The following is a 22,238-nucleotide window of genomic DNA, read 5'->3' on the forward strand; positions in this document are numbered from 1 at the left end:
TCGCTTTTACCAACTTTCATTTTACACCATGGTTACTCTTCAACTCGCGTTTACCAACTTTCATTTTACACCACGTTTACTCTTCAACTCGCTTTTACCAACTTTCATTTTTCACCACGGTTATTATTCAACTCGTGTTTACCAACTTTCATTTTACACCACGGTTACTCTTCAACTCGCTTTTACCAACTTTCATTTTACACCACGGTTACTCTTCAACTCGCGTTTACCAACTTTCATTTTACACCATGTTTAGTATTCAACTCGCTTTTACCAACTTTCATTTTACACCACGGTTACTCTTCAACTCGCTTTTACCAACTTTCATTTAACGCCACGGTTACTCTTCAACTTGCTTTTACCAACTTTCATTTTACACCACGGTTACTCTTCAACTCGCTTTTACCAACTTTCATTTTACACCATGGTTACTCTTCAACTCGCGTTTACCAACTTTCATTTTACACCATGTTTAGTATTCAACTCGCTTTTACCAACTTTCATTTTACACCACGGTTACTCTTCAACTCGCTTTTACCAACTTTCATTTTACACCATGTTTAGTATTCAACTCGCTTTTACCAACTTTCATTTTACACCACAGTTACTCTTCAACTCACTTTTACCAACTTTCATTTAACGCCACGGTTACTATTCAACTCGCTTTTACCAACTTTCATTTTACACCACGGTTACTCTTCAACTCACTTTTACCAACTTTCATTTAACGCCACGGTTACTATTCAACTCGCTTTTACCAACTTTCATTTTACACCACGGTTACTCTTCAACTCACTTTTACCAACTTTCATTTAACGCCACGGTTACTATTCAACACGCTTTTAACAACTTTCATTTTACACCATGTTTACTCTTCAACTCACTTTTAACAACTTTCATTTTACACCACGGTTACTCTTCAACTCGCTTTTACCAACTTTCATTTTACACCATGGTTATTATTCAACTCGTGTTTACCAACTTTCATTTAACGCCATGGTTACTCTTCAACTCGCTTTCACCAATTTTCATTTTGCACCATAATTACTATTCAACTCGCTTTTACCAACTTTCATTTTACACCACGGTTACTCTTCAACTCGCTTTTACCAACTTTCATTTTACACCACGGTTACTCTTCAACTCGCATTTACCAACTTTCATTTTACACCATGTTTAGTATTCAACTCGCTTTTACCAACTTTCATTTTACACCATGGTTACTCTTCAACTCGCTTTTACCAACTTTCATTTAACGCCGCGGTTACTTTTCAACTCGCTTTTACTAACTTTCATTTTACACGATGGATACTCTTCAACTCGCTTTCACCAACTTTCATTTTACACCACGGTTACTCTTCAACTCGCTTTTACCAACTTTCATTTTACACCATGGTTACTCTTCAACTCGCGTTTACCAACTTTCATTTTACACCATGTTTAGTATTCAACTCGCTTTTACCAACTTTCATTTTACACCACGGTTACTCTTCAACTCGCTTTTACCAACTTTCATTTTACACCATGTTTAGTATTCAACTCGCTTTTACCAACTTTCATTTTACACCACAGTTACTCTTCAACTCACTTTTACCAACTTTCATTTAACGCCACGGTTACTATTCAACTCGCTTTTACCAACTTTCATTTTACACCACGGTTACTCTTCAACTCACTTTTACCAACTTTCATTTAACGCCACGGTTACTATTCAACTCGCTTTTACCAACTTTCATTTTACACCACGGTTACTCTTCAACTGTCAGGATTGCCTGCAGCTGGGCTCCACACCGGAATGCAATCCTGACGCCCCATAAATGCCGGAAGTTTTCGCCCGTTCGGGGTCGCTGGCATTTTCGTGAACTTGATATTGTAACCGCGTAGGTTTTCGTAATTTCAGTTCTGGCAATCGCCACACGCCTACGGGTTTGTTTCAGTTCCTTATTTAAGTTAACTCGTTTTCGGCCACCGCGCCAGTCTTTATTTGTGTTTCTTTATTGTTTATTTGTTAATAAAAACCCCTTCCCAACATGTCAGACCTCTGCGCTTCCTTCCCCCGTAAGTCCGTAGTCGTGACATCAACTCACTTTTACCAACTTTCATTTAACGCCACGGTTACTATTCAACACGCTTTTAACAACTTTCATTTTACACCATGTTTACTCTTCAACTCACTTTTAACAACTTTCATTTTACACCACGGTTACTCTTCAACTCGTGTTTACCAACTTTCATTTAACGCCATGGTTACTCTTCAACTCGCTTTCACCAATTTTCATTTTACACCATAATTACTATTCAACTCGCTTTTACCAACTTTCATTTTACACCACGGTTACTCTTCAACTCGCTTTTACCAACTTTCATTTTACACCACGGTTACTTTTCAACTCGCGTTTACCAACTTTCATTTTACACCATGTTTATTATTCAACTCGCTTTTACCAACTTTCATTTTACACCATGGTTACTCTTCAACTCGCTTTCACCAACTTTCATTTTACACCATGTTTACTCTTCAACTTGCTTTTACCAACTTTCATTTAACGCCACGGTTACTCTTCAACTCACTTTTACCACCTTTCATTTTACACCATGTTTACTATTCATCTTGCTTTTACCAACTTTCATTTTACACCATGTTTAGTATTCAACTCGCTTTTACTAACTTTCATTTTACACCATGGATACTCTTCAACTCACTTTTAGCAACTTTCATTTAACGCCACGGCTACTCTTCAACTCGCTTTCACCAACTTTCATTTTACACCATGTTTACTCTTCAACTCGCTTTTACCAACTTTCATTTTACACCACAGTTACTCTTCAACTCACTTTTACCAACTTTCATTCTACACAATGTTTACTATTCAACTTGCTTTTACCAACTTTCATTTTACACCATGTTTACTATTCAACTTGCTTTTACCAACTTTCATTTAACGCCACGGTTACTCTTCAACTCGCTTTCACCAACTTTTCATTTAACGCCACGGTTACTATTTAACTCGCTTTTAACAACTTTCATTTTACACCATGTTTACTCTTCAACTCACTTTTAACAACTTTCATTTTACACCACGGTTACTCTTCAACTCGCTTTTACCAACTTTCATTTTACACCATGGTTATTATTCAACTCGTGTTTACCAACTTTCATTTAACGCCACGGTTACTCTTCAACTTTCTTTTACCAACTTTCATTTTATACCATGTTTACTCTTAAACTTGCTTTCACCAACTTTTTTTTAAAATATGCTTACTATTAAATGGCCATTACTATCATTCATTTTACACCACATTTACTCTTCATCTTGTTTTTACCATTTTTAAAAAAAAATGTTTATTATTCAAATGGCTATTAGTAACATTCATTTTACACCACGTTTACTCTTCAACTCACTTTTAACAACTTTCATTTTACACCATGGTTACTCTTCAACTCGTGTTTACCAACTTTCATTTAACGCCACGGTTACTCTTCAACTTTCTTTTACCAACTTTCATTTTATACCATGTTTACTCTTAAACTTGCTTTCACCAACTTTTTTTTAAAATATGCTTACTATTAAATGGCCATTACTATCATTCATTTTACACCGCATTTACTCTTCAACTTGTTTTTACCATTTTTAAAAAAAAATGTTTATTATTCAAATGGCTATTAGTAACATTCATTTTACACCACGTTTACTCTTCAACTCACTTTTAACAACTTTCATTTTACACCATGTTTACTCTTCAACTCGCTTTTACCAACTTTCATTTTACACCATGGTTACTCTTCAACTCGCTTTTACTAACTTTCATTTTAAAACAGGTTTACTATTTAAATGGCTATTACTAACATTCATTTTACACAATTTCATTACTCTTTATTTTACACCACAGTCACATTTCAACAACCTTTGAGCGTCGTTAATTTTACACCACGGTTCATTTACAAGATGCCCTCATCCAGAGCGACCACACTTACTCACTTTAATCACCTTTCATTTTACACCACATTTACCCTTCAGTATTCGTGCTCTAATTCCTAAACAGCAGATGCGAAAAGTATTTATGGCAACAAATGAAATCACAGCAATTATATTGATGATATAATTCATCAGAACCCACAAACGCAGAGTAAGCATTCATCACCTTTACAACGTCACATAGTCGGTGGAACTCCGCATGGACGCACTGCACTGCCACGACCAGATTACATTCAAGAGGGTGCAGTTGCATCATGGGTAGCGGGAGCTTGTGGCAGTACTTTGTAGAGCGAGTGAGTGTAGTACAGGAGACAGCAGATGGTTGGGATTATTCTGGACTAAAATACTCCCGTGAATCTCACAGGGAGGCCTGGGACGCAAATCGCAACAACGCTCCATCTGCTAGAAGTGCCCATAAAAGCAGGAGCGAGGGAGCGTCCTCATCGGTCCTGTGCCGATGCGCCGGCTGGCCACGACCTCTGTGAGGAGGAGACACCTTCCGGGCTCTGAATCCAGCTGCTGATCCAGCATTTCAGAAATGAACAGTGCCTGGAAATCGTGGAAGTGGTGGCCTAGCGGTTAAGGAAACGGTCCTGTAATCAGAAGGTTGCAGGTTCGATTCCCGATCCGCCGAGGTGCCACTGAGCAAAGCACCGTCCCCACACACTGCTCCCCGGGCGCCTGTCATGGTGCCCACTGCTCACTCAGGGTGATGGGTTAAATGCAGAGGACAAATTTCACTCTGTGCATTGTGTGCTGTGCTGCTGTGTATCACATGTGACAATCACTTCACTTTCTTTCTTCATTTCTCCACAATTCTAATGCATGGAGTAGCGTGTGTTAAAGTTCACGTATTACTGTTATTTATGATAATAATAAATCAGAACCCAGTTTTGCTTGTGGTAAAGGTTTTCTGCATATCATGCATTTTAGTGTCCAGAATGCGGCTAAATGTTTACATCAACTGGACAGAGGAACGCACCCGACCATATTTTATGTTTTATGTGAAAGACATAAAAGCGTAATATTTGGTTATGTTTGCAACATTTGCATATTTGCATGATCATTGTATATTTGCAATATATGCAAAGCCTGTAGCTGTCGCTAAAAGCATTTCACTGCATATCATATCGTGTACGACTGTGTACGTGACAAATCAAATTTGGATTGGAATGCAGGATTTCCAGATCTTTCAGGTAGAGCCCAGATCACCTCAGTAGGTAATTCTGACCAGAGAAGCTCTTGTACGCGTTTACATGTTGAATCCAGATATTACATCGTATGAGTTCCTGCACGAACAGACCATTAAACCACAGCTGAACCGGACTGAAGGTGAAATAAGCTGAGAGCCGAGAGCAGGGTTTGAGGGGGCCATTGCTGCCACCCTGTCCACACATATTGACCCGTCCTCCATGTGTCGTGCAGCCCCTAATTAAAAAGTGTCCACGTACAGGACAAAAAGTAATTATGAAGCATAGATCTGCATGTCAGCTTCTGGTTTTTGGATGCCGCTGTAGGGACCTCGTGGCCCACCGAGACCAGCCACGCGCCAGATTGACCAGCTCAATTGCAGCATTGACCGTTTCTGCCAATAGAACAATAGTATGTGTCTGTGTTCAGAGTGACCCTGACTCAGGACAAATACACACAATTCATAATCTGCATAAATACCAGGAATACAGGACTGTATTTATTCAGGTAGGAACTACAGCAAGGATCCTGATCCAGAGACCCACCATAAACACCCACCGTGACACCAGACCAAAGGAGGCGAGGCTCTTCTCTGATTGAGAACGACTGCAGATGAACAGGTTTAAACAGTGGAGAAGTCACCATAAAACACCTCACACACCGGAACATACCAGGCTCTTCATCAGCATCCTGATGGAGAACTACTGGAAATGAACCGGTTTAAACAGTGGAGAGGCTTCCATGAACCCCTAACACACCAGAACATACAAGGCTCTTCATCAGCATCCTGATGGAGAACTACTGGAAATGAACCGGTTTAAACAGTGAAGAGGCTTCCATGAACACCTCACACACCGGAACATACGAGGCTCTTCATCAGCATCCTGATGGAGAACTACTGGAAATGAACCGGTGTAGACAGTGAAGAGGCTTCCATCAACCCCTAACACACCGGAACATACAAGGCTCTTCATCAGCATCCTGATGGAGAACGATTGGAGATGAACCGGTTTAAACAGTGAAGAGGCTTCCATCAACCCCTAACACACCGGAATATACAAGGCTCTTCATCAGCATCCTGATGGAGAACTACTGGAAATGAACCGGTTTAAACAGTGGAGAGGCTTCCATGAACACCTCACACACCGGAACATACAAGGCTCTTCATCAGCATCCTGAAGGAGAACGATTGGAGATGAACCGGTTTAAACAGTGGAGAGGCCACCATCAACACCTCACATACCGGAACATACCAGGCTCTTCATCAGCATCCTGATGGAGAACTACTGGAAATGAACCGGTTTAGACAGTGGAGAGGCTTCCATGAACACCTCACACACCGGAACATACAAGGCTCTTCATCAGCATCCTGATGGAGAACTACTGGAAATGAACCGGTTTAGACAGTGGAGAGGCTTCCATGAACACCTCACACACCGGAACATACAAGGCTCTTCATCAGCATCCTGATGGAGAACTACTGGAAATGAACCGGTTTAGACAGTGGAGAGGCTTCCATGAACACCTCACACACCGGAACATACAAGGCTCTTCATCAGCATCCTGATGGAGAACGATTGGAGATGAACCGGTTTAAACAGTGAAGAGGCTTCCATCAACCCCTAACACACCGGAATATACAAGGCTCTTCATCAGCATCCTGATGGAGAACGATTGGAGATGAACCGGTTTAAACAGTGAAGAGGCTTCCATGAACACCTAACACACCGGAATATACAAGGCTTTTCATCAGCATCCTGATGGAGAACTACTGGAAATGAACCAGTTTAAACAGTGGAGAGGCTTCCATGAACCCCTAACACACCAGAACATACAAGGCTCTTCATCAGCATCCTGGTGGAGAACGATTGGAGATGAACCAGTTTAAACAGTGGAGAGGCCACCATGAAAACATTTCATCTGCAGAAACCATCTGAGTGGTCAAAGCTCTTCGTTGGTATCCTGATGGAGAATGAGTGAAGACAATCCGTGGAGAGCTTTACCCACCACTGGGGTCACCTCTCCATTCCAAACATGCACAGATCCGGATTGGACGCCTGCTGCATTCCAGGAGTGGGGAACAGACTTCTGCACAGCAGCGGACGTATTAAAAGTTGAAGAAACCACAACGGTGTAGTCAACATGACGAGGATCCATCGTCCAGCCCTCCCTTACGAACGTTCTCCGGAATCAAAACAGATTTCAGGTGGCGACATTCCAGCAGACTCCCTGCCGCGAGGAAGGCCGGAGCGCCGGGGAAATGATGGAAACCACTTCATCCTCCTGCTGGGCGTCGCTGATTTAGGGCCGACGTCCCCTTTAAATTCCCCTCCGACCCCTCAAACACTTTGGTGCGAATTGTAACCCATTAAGCGGGCAAACAATGGGCGCCAACAGCGAGCACCTTAAAAAGAAAGTCTGTTACCATGGAGACTGCAGCGTGCGGGCTAATACGGCACTAAGAGAAAAGTACGGAGCGCCGGAATGGAAAAATAAAAAGGACACACGCTGACTTCATTACAGATTCACTTTCAACTTGGTCAACTTCGTGACGGGAGTTCTTCTGGCCCCGCCCACATGGCCACATTTCATCTTCACAATCTGGCATGGGACAAGAAACGAGAGGGTTTCCATCACAGCCAGGATGATCCCACGGGACAAAGACCTGAAAAACTTCTTTTTTCTTTTTGCTTTTCAATCATGTCGGCATTAAAAATCAATCTGCACCAACTGGAAAAAAGGGGCCTGTTGTGTCCCAAACTGCTGAGCATTAAAGCGGATTTGACCCGATGTTCGGACTTCCCTGGGTGAGATCACATGCACCTTCACCCAGCCTGCTCTTTCGGTCCAGAACAGGCGTCTTCAGCGCCCCTCGACTGGTCTTGCCACTCTAAGTCCCGCCCACAGGCATGTCTGTCACCGCTGAAAGCCAATCATCGGAGAAGGAAAAGGATCCCAGGAAATGCGGCTGGAATTCCTGCTTCTTTTCCCCCACCAGCTGAGAATCAGCAGCACGTCTTCTGTGGCGCAAAATGACTTGAAGGATATTTTCCTGGCAATTCCCTCGAGTGGTAACCTAGATTACTCCACCATGAACATCCATCATTCATGAGCGTACCTTTTACCATCCCTCACGTACATTTCACTTGCGCATAAATTAGCTTCTGGTTTCCGCCGTGTTTAGATCCCGTTTCCTCACCGGATTACCGGAGGATTCAACGTCAGACCAGCACCTTCTACTGTGAAGGTGCTTCCGTCTGAATTCCCAGCTCATTTCAAGGACCAGACCACAGTAAAGCGATGTTCACCTAAAAAAAAAGGTGAACTCACAAGTGAAAAATGAATATTAACATTTCATTTTATTGCAACGACCGCAGGGTTCATATGAACCTTCATGGAAACGTGTGGTGGCGTCTAGAAAGCCACACACAGTGAGAGAGAGAGAGAGAGAGAGAGAGAGAGAGAGAAGACCACGAGGGACCCGTCCTGCAGCCCCTGTAATTGGTCCCAGTGAAACCATGTTCAGACACCAGTTACCCTCCCTGGACCACAAAACCAACGCGGCGTGGATCTTTTAAAATTCCGTCCTGTGAGCGCGCCACATAATTAATATGGCGCCGCGTGGGGCCCGGGTTCGAAGCCCCGCCCCTCCTCACGACACCAACACGCAGGGGCGGTGCTGTTTCATCCGCAGCTGATTAATTCAATTTTATGGGAAACACAGATTGAGTGATATTACATTCGCATGATCCCCTTAATCATATCTAATCGCATTAAAAAAACACCGTTCCACCTCCCTGCAGATTTCTGAATAAGTACCCAGATGAGCGCCCCGACGCGATTTCTCCGATCTGAGACGTGATAAACGTGCGTGATTTATTCATCGTGGAGCTGCACAGACACTGAGCGCCTTGTTCCGGTGCGGCACTGGCGGGGAACTCGGAGGCCGCGTCGTATTCGCATGATAATGAGTTCGGACAATCGAGCCCCCGGTGCCTGGCACCGCCGTGTTTGCCCATTGCCAAGGATACCAGGCTGAACCGAGTGGCTGGCAGAGGGAGAATCCCCCCCCCCCAGTCCTCCTGCCGGGGTTTAACGGGCTGGCCGGCGGCCGCGCGGAAACCCCGCCCATCGCCACCACCAGGGGGGCGGAGCTAATTATTTCTACCTAATCGACTATTGACTAATCATGCTAAACCAAGTTACTCACTCACAACGTAACCTGCCATAATAAATATTACATGCAATAAAGTCTGTACTGATCTTATATAAATATGCTCTGATGGTGCACCTACGCACCATATCCCAGAATGCAATGCTTCATTTTAATGAGTCTCCACTTGTGTAATAAATAATCATTGTGGATTGAGATCACATTTACAAAAGTGTCCAGGGTGCGACATCAGGAAGTAATTAGAAGAACTGCACCCTGGGTTCTGCAGACACCACCCAGGAGAACGTTCTTCTGGGTTCTTCTATGGCTGGGTGGTCGTCCTCTCCGTTTCAGCCGCTGGAGTCTCCAGAGCTTCGTCTCGTATCGTTTCTGCACATGCTGAAATATTAATACCGCGCCGAGGTCTCCACCATCTCCCCGCTTCTGCGGCCGCACAATGCGCCCTGATGTGCAGGCACATCTGCATGCGGCTGCATAATTAATTCCTCGCACCAATTTAAATGAGGATTAATTATAATTACGGGCGTTTAGCTGAGCGGAGCCGAGTTGGAGACCCTTTCACGGCGCGGATCTTCAGAGTCCGCCCCCCGGTTCCGTTTTTAGGCCTGACACTGACGTCACGTTTAAATTGGTAAAGCACGCCGATTATCTGGATCAATACCGATAATGTGAAACCGCTGGCAGCCCCCCAACTCGACACCCCAGCTGAGGTCCAGCAGACCCGTCACAGTCAAATGGAGGCAGAATTGGACAAAGAGGGACTTTAAGAGGAGCGGCGGAGCAGCTCCTGGAGGCACATTCCTCTCCCGTCAAACAAGCCCACCATTCATGCGGCGCACAGCCCGTCTCCGTCTGACGATTAAAGGACAAACGTCAGGACACTCCGATGTCCTCCAGCAGCCAGGAAAATGAGCGCTTCATCCACGAAGATCCATACTAATCGTGCAACCCGTGGAGACGCTTCTGGACGGGATCACGCTTCTGTTGAAGCCACGCCGTGCGGTGAGAGCGGCAGGACAGGAGGACAGAGGACAAGGATCGGAAGGCCTGGTGAGGTGGACGGGGGGGGTCTGGGTCAGGAGGGGCTTGACTTCCTAACAGAGCTCACGGAGACACAAATCCAAAAGCGATCTATAATCTATAAAGCACCAGCGCAGCCGACTGGCCGGTCGTAATCCCTGTTTTAGCGAAAGATTTGGGCCAAAAAAAATGGAGAAGCACTTTAATATTTTACACATTGTCTAATTTGAGTCCGGCCCGTGTTCCATTACGCCTCGCGCTTAAAAACCCCTCAAACAGCGCCGGAATCTACTTAAAAGCCTCGCTGCTGCGGGATAACGGACTAATGGGCCCTGCGGCGCCGGTATCGGGTCTCCGGTGGAACCGGTGCGACCGCCAACGTCCAGATTCCGGGGACGGTGGTGGCCCCCGTAATCAGAAGGTCGCCGGTTCGAGTCCCGACCCGCCAAGGTGCCGCTGAGGTGCCACACACTCCTCCCCGGGCGCCTGTCATGGTGCCCACTGCTCACTCAGGTTAAATGCAGAGGACACATTTCACTGTGTGCACCGTGTGCTGTGCTGCTGTGTATCACACTTTAAAAATAAAACAATTCAGACACTCGGGAGCGGCTCGGAAAGGCCTACACAGAAAGCTCCTTTAGATAAGCGAGGGTCCCTCGGCGAGGCACCACGAAGGAGATGTTCGCACCGCGTCCCCGGAGCTGCTCCGTCCATGGCTGGAAGCATCTCGCTGGCTTTTTAAAGAGAAGGAACCTCATCAGGATAACAGATGTTGTGAAGAGCGCTCCCCTACAACCCGCCCCCCGACAATTACCCACAAATCATTTCTCGTTCCGACACTCACCAGCCCACAACCAAAAAGCTTTCCTGGCAAACATAATTGTTTGAAAGGAATAGAGGAGCTATTTTTACCCCCGGCCTCCATCATGTGCACCCGGTGTCAAGCTGCGCGCCGGCATGTGCAATTTGAAAAAATGACGTTCGAAGGAATATGAAATTATCCCCTCTACATTTTCACAAGGAGGGAATTATCTGGACCGGAGGCCGTCACCGCCACATTTTATACAAAAAGCACCGCGTGTCCTTCACCGGAACCTCGGCGTGAAGTTACACGTCTGGAGAACACGAGTAGAACCTGCACATTTTACACAAACATGCTCCATAATAATTCCATATTAATCAGTAGGACCTCCTCGGATGGTGAAATGGTGAAAAATGTATTTTTTTGGTAATTTTGACCAGTTCCAGTGTCCTGTAGAGAAAAGTGGACAGGCAGCATCCCTGAAATGCCCCCCATGATTTATTGATACGTCTCCCAGAAGAGGCGATGGGAGATGCTCCTCTGCCATCGTCCCCGTCTCCCCGGCACATGCACTTTGCCGGCGCTCCCAAAGGTCTTTTAATTTTTTTGACCGTCTATTTTTAGCCAAAGATAATCGAGGTGGAAACTCCCATCTGTCCAAAAAACCCCATTCCAGCTGCTCCTTTTTTTCTGGAGAGAAAATGCATATGTGCATCGTTATCCACTTAATGCTGGCTGCACTATTTTCGCTCTTATCGTCCAAATCTGCTCGTGTGCACGACTTGAGAGCATGGGACGGGGGGGTCTGGAGTGGCTGGAATGGAACTCGGACCCCCGGCAGAACCAGGACGGGATTGGCGGCGGTCACGTGGCCCCGGGCTCCGCTTAATCTTCGGGATTAAAGGGTGCGGGACCTTCACCGTCTGGCCCTTCGGCGTTTTACGGAGACCGATCGCTGATGGTTAGAACGTGTGGGACCTTCTCGGAGGTTCCCCCCCCCGACTTTACTTTGTTGGGGAAGAAGGTTGGAGAACTTACCGTGCACGCAGCTCGCCAGCAGCCAGGCGATCCACAGGTCCGAGTTGTGGAACTTGACCATGTCGGTGGCGGGAGCGGCTGGGACGCGCAGAATCCGTCTCACGGGCTCATCGCGCCGCGACGCGTCGTCCCTGTCCCGGTTCGGGGGACGCGGTCCGGTCCGGTCCGTTCGCCTCGCCTGCGCGCTGCGGCTCCTGCTGCCGTTTCTGCGCGGGATGTTGGTGCGTCCCTGTCCCTCTCTCTCTCTCTCTCTCTCTCTCTCTCTGTCTCTCTCTCTGTCCTGTTGCCTGGAGACCGGTGACGCCCCCGGCAGAGCGGGGAAACGACGCCCCCCTCCGGTGGCCGCGGTGCGGGACACTTGGGTCGCCAGGCCGACGGTTTTTCACGCCACGCAGGTTCGAAATAAACCGGACGTTCGGTTTCGGTTCGCCGAAATATGGGCCGCGCTCCGACCCGTATCCGTCAAATCGGGACTATCGTTTGGCATTCGATCGGTTTTTAATATCAGATATCGACAGATTGACGGTTTGTGTGCATTTCTTCTGGACAGCCACGTTTTGTCAACACCTGGCAACACCAGTAAGGTACAGCGGCTCGGTTAATGTAATCGACATTTCTTCCTGCTTTTTATTCCACTACTATAATAAATCTGTACAGTGTTGGGTGGTAGTAGCCTAGTGGTTAACACACCCGCCTGTGAACCAGATAACCCAGCTTCAAATCCCACTTACTACCATCGTGTCCCTGAGCTGGACACTTAACCCTGAGTGTCTCCAGGGGGGGACTGTCCCTGTAACTACTGATGGTAAGTCGCTGTGGATAAGGGCGTCTGGTAAATGCTGTAAATGAACCAGAAGCCCCGGGTTCAAACCCCACTTACTACCATCGTGTCCCTGAGCAAGACACTTAACCCTGAGTGTCTCCAGGGGGGGACTGTCCCTGTAACTACTGACTGTAAGTCGCCCTGGATATAGGTGTCTGCTAAACAATGTAAATGTAAATGTACATCATATGCAGGTATCTACACCCCATCAGACACCCACCACCCAGGAACCTTTTGATGCCTCTCTCTCTCTCTCTCTCTCTCTCCCTCTCTCTCTTTCTTTCCTTCTTCTGGTGTTGGTCAGGGAGTTCATGCTGATCTGTGGCTGTGGGAGGGTTCAGCTTCCGCCCCAGGAGCCTGGCAGCGCGTGTGAGGGGGAGCCTTGTCACACTCGACAGAGGAATAAGATCCTTCACCGCTCCGCCTCGGGGCCCGTGGCCCGCTTTCCTCTTATCGCCACCGTTCGCAGTCGGGAAATGAAAGTGGCCTTGAACCCGGCTACTTTCCACGTCCGTGTTCAGGACACCTTCTCCTAATTACTGTCTGGAATGATCTGGAACTGTATTAATGTCCCAACATGCAGATTTGGAGCACACATTTAACACACCACGTTTACACCCTGTTCATTATGATGTATTCTGCTGGTGTAAAACGGATACGTTACGTTAACAGTATTTACCAGACGCCCTTATCCAGAGTTACAGGGACAGTCCGCCCCTGGAGACACTCATGGTTAAGTGTCCTACTCAGGGTTTGAACCTGGGTCTTACCCACTAGGCTACACCCACATTACATATGGTATTCAGGGGCAGAGTTCAGGGGCAGATTCCACAAATTAATGTTTAACACCAAACAGATTTCAGTTCATAAAACCCCGATCGTGAACTCTAGTTTTATTGTGAGTGTAGAGAGTTTGAGTTATTATTCATCATCGCAGGAGTTTATTGCAGTATTAATATTGATGCCGTGCACGGCTGTATCATATATTTTACATTCGGGTGTGTGCTTGTTGAAGACATTAATTTCAGGCCACTGCACCTGCCTGGTCTGCGTGTCTCTGCTGGCAGGACGCTCCTTCACATCTTCAAAGCCCCGTCGCCCATCGGGGCGGCACACAAGCAGATGGTGCGGCACCGTGTTCAAAAATGTCCTTTATTTTATTTTACGGTCTGCGTCACAGCATCACGCTGATCGATGCATTTAACAACAGGCTGATGCCGATAAAAACTGAAAATGTCACATTAAAACGTCTACTAGACGGTCACTGAGCTCCGAATGAGGCCCGACAATCGCTTTCCTCTTCAAATGAAAATCATTCAGACGAGTGTCGCCCCCGTGTGGCCAAATGTGACGCAGCGCAGGATCAGGAGAGGGACTGATGTTTGGTGCTTTGGCGATTGATGTTGGGGCTGCTTGGAAATGCCGGGATCTGTGAAGAAACACAGAGGGGCAGAATTACAACTGGAACCCCGGTCTGGAGGGACGGGTAAGTGGCAGGACATGGTGGGACGTGAACAATCAAGAAGATGTTAAAAAGAGACAAATCCTGTTCATGCCCGTGGTAAAGCGGTCAGGTGACAGTGATCTGACCAATCCTGAGTTCTCACCTCACCACCTCGCATTCCTCGCCGTTAAATATAGAAGCAGCTATAAAACCCGGCGAATGGGCGGCTTTGGCCGTTGGACTGTTGAGAAAGTGCCTGGGGGGGCGCGGCCTGACCACACCCGCTGCTGAAAGGGTTTTTATGGCAGTAGGCTTTCCATGTGTAGGGTTTTTATTAATCCATAACTATAAACAAGCAAAATTGTGTGTTTCGTTACCACTCACTAATCGCTGTCAGAGGAAGATCCTGATCCATGTTCGCCTTTCTTCCGCTCCTTGTCCTTCTTCTTCTCCTTCTTTTCTTTATGTTCTCCCTTCTCTTTGTCCCTCTTCTTTTCCTTTTTTTCTTTATGTTCTCCCTTCTCTTTGTCCTTCTTGTCTTTCTCTTTATTTTTGTCCTTGTGCTCCTTGCTCTTTAATGACATGAAATCAGTGCAGCACATTTAGAGCACAATTCATCTAGAACGCACACACACACACACACACACACTACTCACCTTGTCTTTCTCTTTCTCCTTAACTTTGTCTTTTTTTCCTTTCACCTCTTGGCTGGACACTTTCTTTGCCGCCTCTTCTTTATCCAGGGCTATGCGGGGTTAAAAAGTAAAAAGTCTGAAGACTCCGGTGAATTTTTTTATTCCGAAGTCAGATAAAAGTCCGACTCACCGCTCGATAAATCGAAATCCATGCTGGACCACAGACAGCCACACCGAGATCACCTGTCGCCGAGCTGCAAATGACACCTGACCCTGTTCCTGGAGACTCCAGGGACCACGCCCTTCAGCCACACCCACGCTGTTCAGCTGGTGAAACCAGCTGAGCAGCGTGATAAGCAGGTCAGGGTGACTCCCCAGACCTTCACCATACCTCTGACAGAAGATCTTCCGGCAGTGACCTCATGGTTTTAACAGTGTAGATGTGTAGATATGTGAAGGTCTCTCAGTACAAAAATACATTATTAATGTACTTTCACAGAAGGTGTCAGGGCTGTGGACAGGTAATGGCTGGTGGCTACCTGGTTGAAAGCCCACAGTGGGACTCACCTGGAATACCAGTGGGTGTAAGCGGCTCTGGGCTGAATGAAGATCTGAAATGTCGGGTCTGTCCAGGTCCTTCTCTCACCCACAGAGAGCTTCTTTTGATTATGTTGTCTATAAAACCCAAAACCACGTAGGTGACATTTCCCCAACCTGGCAGGAGCCGGGCAGACTGATTCTGTGCACAGATTTTAATCTGTAAATGGTGATGAACGAGCTCATCAGGAGGCTTCATATGATACCTACTATCATTTCTCACCAAATGCCAGTTATAGCCCTCTGCTTCTCATCATGTTCATTTCATGTTGTTTTCTTTGAAGCTTGAGATGAGAAGCCCAAAAGCGATTAAGTGAAAACTGCTTTAGAGAAGCATGGATATTTCTTTTATTTCTTTTTTTTAAATGAGAGTTAATGAAAAGTCCGCTTTTCAACTTCAAGGTCGAGTCCTTCACATCTTTTTTTTTAATCTTTTGAGTCCCTGAGATGAAACCTTGAGCTGCGCACAAAGAAAGGGAACCTCTAAAAATGCCCAGTGAGGGATTATATAACCAGTGCAACTTTCCTAATAACATTCCTAATAAAAACACTTATTAAATCCAAATTCAAGTGTTTAAATTGCTAATGAAACTTGTTGTGGTTCTTAAGGTGACGTCTTGGATATAACCGCACATTTCCCTGGTAGTGCTGAAATCAGTGGATTGACTCTGAAGACATTAACTTGTCCTTCTTCTTTCTCCTGTAGCGCCTAATGGGAATGATGAGAAGTTGTTTTAACAGGAGTTTGTAAAAATCAGCTCAAAACGCCACCTACTGTTTAACATCCTCCACTGCAGCATATGGCATCATTAAGAGAAATATGAGTGTCGAACGTGTCTAAGCGTCTATGTCTTCCACGTTCATCCATCCATGTTCCAGGAGGAGACCCTGAGGCACTGAGAGTGCTCCTGCAGATTATTGATCTCTAATATCCTATACCTAATATCAGTATCATGCAGTGTGAGCTTCGCCTGGGTGGTAATTTTCCTTTTTTCATGCTTAAAGAGAAGCATATGCATTAATTTAACTCAAATACAAAAATATAATGTTCCTACCATGGCTGACAATTGACTCGCTGTCCATCATGCCCATGACCTTTTCCAGAGGTACGGTATTCCCACATCATGCCATCTTAATCATTTCCTAAGGGATAAAAAAAAAAATCTGCCTTCACATCAGACCCTGGTGTCTGAACTCTGGGCTGGTCATCCCACCTCGTACTGCTGGAGGACTGAGGTGTTGAAGGGCGTATCACTGCTACCTCCACAGCAGGTAATTCATGATGACCCATCCTCTCATCCATCTGCCTCCTAATTCAGGGATTTTCAGAAAAATGACGTCCTACGGAGAAGCTCACTGGCTGTTGTAGGATCATCCATCACACTGTCCCTTCAGTTCTCTCCAGTTCCTGGGCCTGTTTCCAAGCTGAGCAGATCCATGGGAGCAGTGCTCAGGAGTGTTTATGACCCGCTCAGGAATAATCCTCCGGTCCATCAACCGGAAGCAGCTCCGTATCTGACACTCACACGCCTCATCAGATCAATAGAAAAGTGGCCTTGAAGGCCGAACCCCAGAGTGAACCCACTGCACATTTCCCACAATTCAGGACCTGGATTGATGAAGTAAATGGAACAGGCCGCTGGTGAAGAACAGGCCGACGGATTGTGTGTGAAGAAGGGCCCTGACAACATAAAGCAGCCGGGTGGGCGTAGAAGAAGGAGCACTGAAGGACCACGGATCGCATTCTGCCCACGGAGGGTCACAAGCTCAGATTCTTCATCTCTTTGAACTTGGCAGCCATCTGGCATTTAAATGAAGGCTAAAGTTCTACTGAATATTTGTTTCAGGGGTTTAAAAAAGCCTTGATTTCAGCTCATGTGAACATAGTTAAGGAGAACATCTTAAAACTCAGTTCAAATCATTTAAAGTTATGGATAATAATTCCCATCCTAACTGTATTTGCAGTAGCTGGTTGGATTGAATTGTTGCATTGAAATATGATAAAAGCTGCAGCCTCCACTTCTTCACCTACAAGCATCTGGAGTGCATCATGGTTGCATGTGCATCTGTTCCTGCAGCATCTGTACTCATTCGGGCAGGTTCCAGAGATAAAGTCCCCCTCTCCAACATACAGACCGTTCACAAGCCACTTTGGGGTCCCAAGGAAAACAGGGACCTTGAGGGCCCTTCACTGAGCCCAGGCAGACCCGGCCCCAGGTTCCAGGGCTTTGGTTTTGTAGTTTGGTTTAGTTTTCCATTTTTTGCACAGCTTGGTGTGCAGATGGTCCCTTATTCAGACTCTCTGGGTGGACGTTCACTTGAATCCACTTTAATATAAAACACCGTTTACTGCACAGTTATCAGATGCTCTCAGGGTCCCACATTCAGATCAGGGCCCCACGCAGATTCCTGTCCTTCATCATTTCTATTCATTTTCGGAATTTGCAGATAGTATCACTAGGGAACTATGGAACAAAATCTTAGTAGAAAAGAAAATCCACAGAGAATGAAACCCACTTCTCATAATGGGCGCCATGCAGCAAGTTTCTGAAGCTTCAGAAGAACCTTGGCCTGTCTCACCATGCCCAGATGAGATGATGAGGTTGTTCCCATTTCACAGCCGGCTGCTGGAAGTCACCTCCAGAAACCACCGGATGCCCCTGCGAGGAGCCACAAGGCCCACAAGGCCAAACCACTGGAGCTGATGGGCAAGTCGATGTCTACCATGACCATTTACCAGACCTGACAAACTGTAACTGATCGTCATTGTGCACAGCACACGGTGACACGGGGAAATGTGTCCTCTGTATTTAACCATCACCCTTGGTGAGCAGTGGGGAGCGGTGTTTTGGGACTGACAACCTTTTGATTACGGGTCCACGTCCTTTCCTGCTAGGCCACCACAGCACCGTTCTGGAGGGTTGGCTTCTATGTTAGAAGGTCTGAATTTGTGGAGGGTGACGTTTTGCTGGGTTGATTGTGTTTCTCTGCAGTTTTGGGAAGCATTAGTAGTCATAACCTCTGAACAGTCACCCCAGAAACTGTCACCGAATGTCACAGACGGCCTACTGCACCTCCAGTTGAAGAACACCGCGTCCTGCTGCCGCTGAGAACTTTATGTTGTGCAGACATGTCATGTAGACCTGGGTTGGGTTCAGGTCCGGTGACTGTGGAGGCCAGGTCTCCACTTTTTGTTAAGTACAGAACTCCACATGTGTTTATAAATAAAGAAACACAATGAGAAGGTGTGTCCAAACCTTTGGCCTGTACTGTACATTTCACCATGATTGGAGGATAGTCCCTTCCATGATAAAGTCCATTCCACTCCACTTGTCTTTAAAAACCTCCATCAGCAAAATAACCATGAAAGCTTTAGCGCTTCCTGTCCCGTTCTCTGCCCAGACATGCTACGAGCGTGAGAACGATGACGGAGCGATGGGTGGATGTTTTATATGCAACAGAAACTTCTGCTCAGATCCCATCGATAATTTATCTCTCCACCGTCTTCCATGCCTGCTGGAGGCGTCTTATTATTAAACCTCATTGTGATGCACGTCTGTAAATGATCCCCAGTGATTAGATTTGTGCTGAATTACAGATTCATTATACATGAAGTGTAATTTTAATTCCTCTCCACATCGCGGGGGTCTTAGTGTAAGACAGATCATCATCCAGGACTGTGTGTTTGTCTCATCAGTCTCCACATGCTGCGTTATTGGGAACGTAAACCCACCACTGGGTGACAGTGGCCTACTACTACCACCTATAAACCAGACCACCACAGAGTCCCAGGTCCAAAGCAAGACACTTAACCAGGGGGACAGTCCCTGCAACAACTGCACCTGAAAAATGCTGGAAAAGTAATATTACTTTTGGGGTCACGTGATAAAACCGATGTTGTCGGTGGGATTCTGACGTATCGTGTCCCCATATGAAAAGCAGGCCGCCATCACGGTCGGAAATGAAAGAAGTGAGAAGATGTTGAGGTGAGATGAGTTCCTGGTGGCCGAGGTTCCTGCGTGTGGCCGTGTGTGTGTGTGTGTGGGGGGGGGGGGGAGCAGGAGCAGCTGCCCGGACCATCTGGTGCCGAAGATGTGCAGGTTCCTCCCCGACCCACAACCCCATCCATCTCGCGCGGCCGTAATTGAAAAGGCCGGCGAGCGAGGTGCCAGCAGCCGAACACGACACCTGCGCTTAAACCGGGGTGTCGCCCCGGAGCTTCTGCTCCGGCCATTTATCTCCGGCCCGCGCCCCACTCAGCGCTGAGCCGTGATTCTCCATCTGCCGGGAGTCTGCCGCTTTCATCTGAGTAAAAGTCGGTCCACTTCTTTGTCATTTGTCCTCCTGCCATGTTTGTCTCCGCCGTGGGAGAACGTGGCGACCTGTAACAACCGCCTGAAACGCCCCCAGACGCCTTATCGCCGCGTCCCAGAGGGGCCGCCTCCTCCCTCAGCCGCAGGCCGGATCAGAAAGCCGCTTTCCCAGCACGGTGCATTATGGGCCGGGAAATCGAGTCCGGCAGAGTCAGCAGCGCGGCTCAGAAGAGGAGCTGGTGGAAAATAACGGCCACAGTTAACATGGCGACATTACGACGTGCTGAACCCTGCAGTGCAACTCGTTAATATGTTCATTTAATTTCTTAATTTCCTGTAAATTTCCTATAAAAAGGCCATTTACGATTTGAGGCGCAGTGGCCGTGGCCGGCCAGCGGTGGGCAGTGTAGCTCCACCTCCCGGCCGCCACTGCCGACGGAAGGAGCCACGTGCCTGGCCCAGATGACCTTGATAAAACATGGTGTGTGGAAGAGGGGGCGGCGGCGGGAGAACCACACCGCGGCGAGGAGACAATAACCCCGCTGGCGAGGATCGATGGGCTGGGACTCCGCCCTCGGGTTTAGATGGGTGGGGCATCGTTCTGCACTGTAAATGTCAGTGTTTTGTAAAAGGGGGGGTCGTGAGAAGGTCACCAGACCAGCAGCGGGGTGTGTGGCCACGTTGAGACACGGCTCCTCGCTCCTCACTTAATCTGTCACCATTTGAGCCTCCTGAAAAGACGTATTGTTTGGTCAAAAATCTAGATTTCTTCATGACGCCTCGTCCTCCGTTTTTTACTTCCTGCGTTATTCACCGGAGAGCTGAGCTCAGCTGATGTATCGTGTTCCGCCGGAGCCGCCATGCAGGAGCACGATCTGTCCGGGTGGGACGTGGAGGAGATGACCGTCAGGTTGAAGGACCAGATCAGATTAGACCTGGCGCTGACGACGGGCTTCAGCCTCAGGTCCCTCGTCCCCAACGTCTGGTCGTGTAAGATGTCGCGTGGAGTATCAGAACTCCACATCCCACGTTCTGCATCTGACTCGTTTGCACGTTTTCTGCCGCTGCACCTGCATTATTTATTGCTGCAGGGCGCTTTATGCTGTTTACATCGCCGTTAAAACGCTGTTTTCCCGTATTGTGTCTTCTCACGTGCGGGAACTCCTGTACGGTCATTAGAAGGTACCCGTGTTCCTCGGCGGGTTCTGACGGGCCGCTGACGGAGAGCTGCCACCGCTGAGATGTAATCCAGCCGACGCGGAACAACAGAACGAGGAACAACAGATCAGGGGCTGGAAACGGCGGGCCGAGGGGGACGGTCCAGATGTTCCACGACTTGAATTAGGAGCCGTGACACATGAGCTGGAGCGCTTGACTGGCTGGCGACTGTGTGAAGGGTCACAGCTCTGGACCGTGACTGAAGATCTCACGTCTGTCCCCTTTCGAAAACCTCTGCTGAGCTGATGTGGCTTTATTGGTGTCATCGGGAAGGCAGGCGCTTGTCATTAAGATGTGTGGCAGCAGGGCAGCGTGGGACATTGACCTCCCGCCCCTCGGCCTCTTGTTGTCATCTGTGGCGGTGGCGGATGATGGATCGAGATAAAGTGGGCCGATAAAACGGGACTTCTTTAACCCATTGGACTGGTCAGCGTGGATGTGTGGACGTTTCCCTCCGGTTCTCGTCCCCCCGCCCCATCTGGATCTGACCCGAGTTTCCTGGCTGGGTGGTGGGACAGTGGCGGTGGCCCTCGGAGGGGGTCTGTGACGACCAGATAAAGACGGACTGAAGAAGCCTCCGAGGCTCAAGGACCTGTCACAAAAGGAGGCACGCTGTGCCAGTGGAGAGTTGCCATGGAGACAGCAGCTCTCTTAGCACTTTGGAACGTGCAGGAGGAACCAACCCGCGGATATGTAACGGACTCCTTCTGTTATTCCGCTAGAGCGGAGATAACGGGCCTGGACCAGGAGGAGAATCACACACTGACCAGCACAGGCAGATCTGATCTGAGGAGAAGCTCCATTCTTGGGCGGCACGTGAAGCACATAGTCATGGTTACTGCCTCCAAATGTTGAAGCCCTCATATGTGGACAAGACGTTAATAAACTGAACCTGAGAGGAGAAGGGCTGACCGTCCTGGAACTTCCATCCGACTGGTGGCTTCTCTCCTGATCCTGGTCCAGCTCCCTCCACAACCCTGAACCGGATGGCTGGGTTCAGGAACTA

General features: G+C 47.5%; 2 protein-coding genes across 3 annotated transcripts in view; both read right to left on the reverse strand.

Annotated features, from left to right (window-relative positions):
• Positions 1 to 12,434, reverse strand: part of igsf11 (immunoglobulin superfamily member 11) — a 40,717-nt gene extending 28,283 nt beyond the window's left edge. Inside the window, exon 1 of the mRNA XM_029001942.1 lies at positions 12,203 to 12,434. Within this exon, the coding sequence (XP_028857775.1) occupies positions 12,203 to 12,263 (61 nt within the window). The 5' untranslated portion in view covers positions 12,264 to 12,434. The remainder of the gene's footprint in view (positions 1 to 12,202) is intronic.
• A 1,727-nt stretch (positions 12,435 to 14,161) lies between these two features.
• LOC114802443 (protein PXR1-like) lies at positions 14,162 to 15,497 on the reverse strand. Of its 2 annotated transcripts, none has more exons than XM_029001355.1 (4): positions 15,295 to 15,497; positions 15,126 to 15,214; positions 14,847 to 15,041; positions 14,162 to 14,454 (listed from the first exon to the last, which is right to left on the reverse strand). In XM_029001355.1, exons 1-3 carry the CDS (start codon positions 15,314 to 15,316, stop codon positions 14,853 to 14,855), a joined length of 300 nt encoding a protein of 99 aa, XP_028857188.1. In that variant the 5' UTR covers positions 15,317 to 15,497; the 3' UTR covers positions 14,162 to 14,454; positions 14,847 to 14,852. The 2 variants fall into 2 exon arrangements, with proteins under 2 accessions (XP_028857188.1, XP_028857187.1); XM_029001354.1 differs by having other exon boundaries at positions 14,854 to 15,041; positions 15,295 to 15,433.
• Between the last annotated feature and the right edge of the window lie 6,741 nt (positions 15,498 to 22,238).

Source organism: Denticeps clupeoides, chromosome 13, assembly GCF_900700375.1.
Source record: "Denticeps clupeoides chromosome 13, fDenClu1.1, whole genome shotgun sequence".
Lineage (NCBI taxonomy): Eukaryota > Metazoa > Chordata > Actinopteri > Clupeiformes > Denticipitidae > Denticeps > Denticeps clupeoides.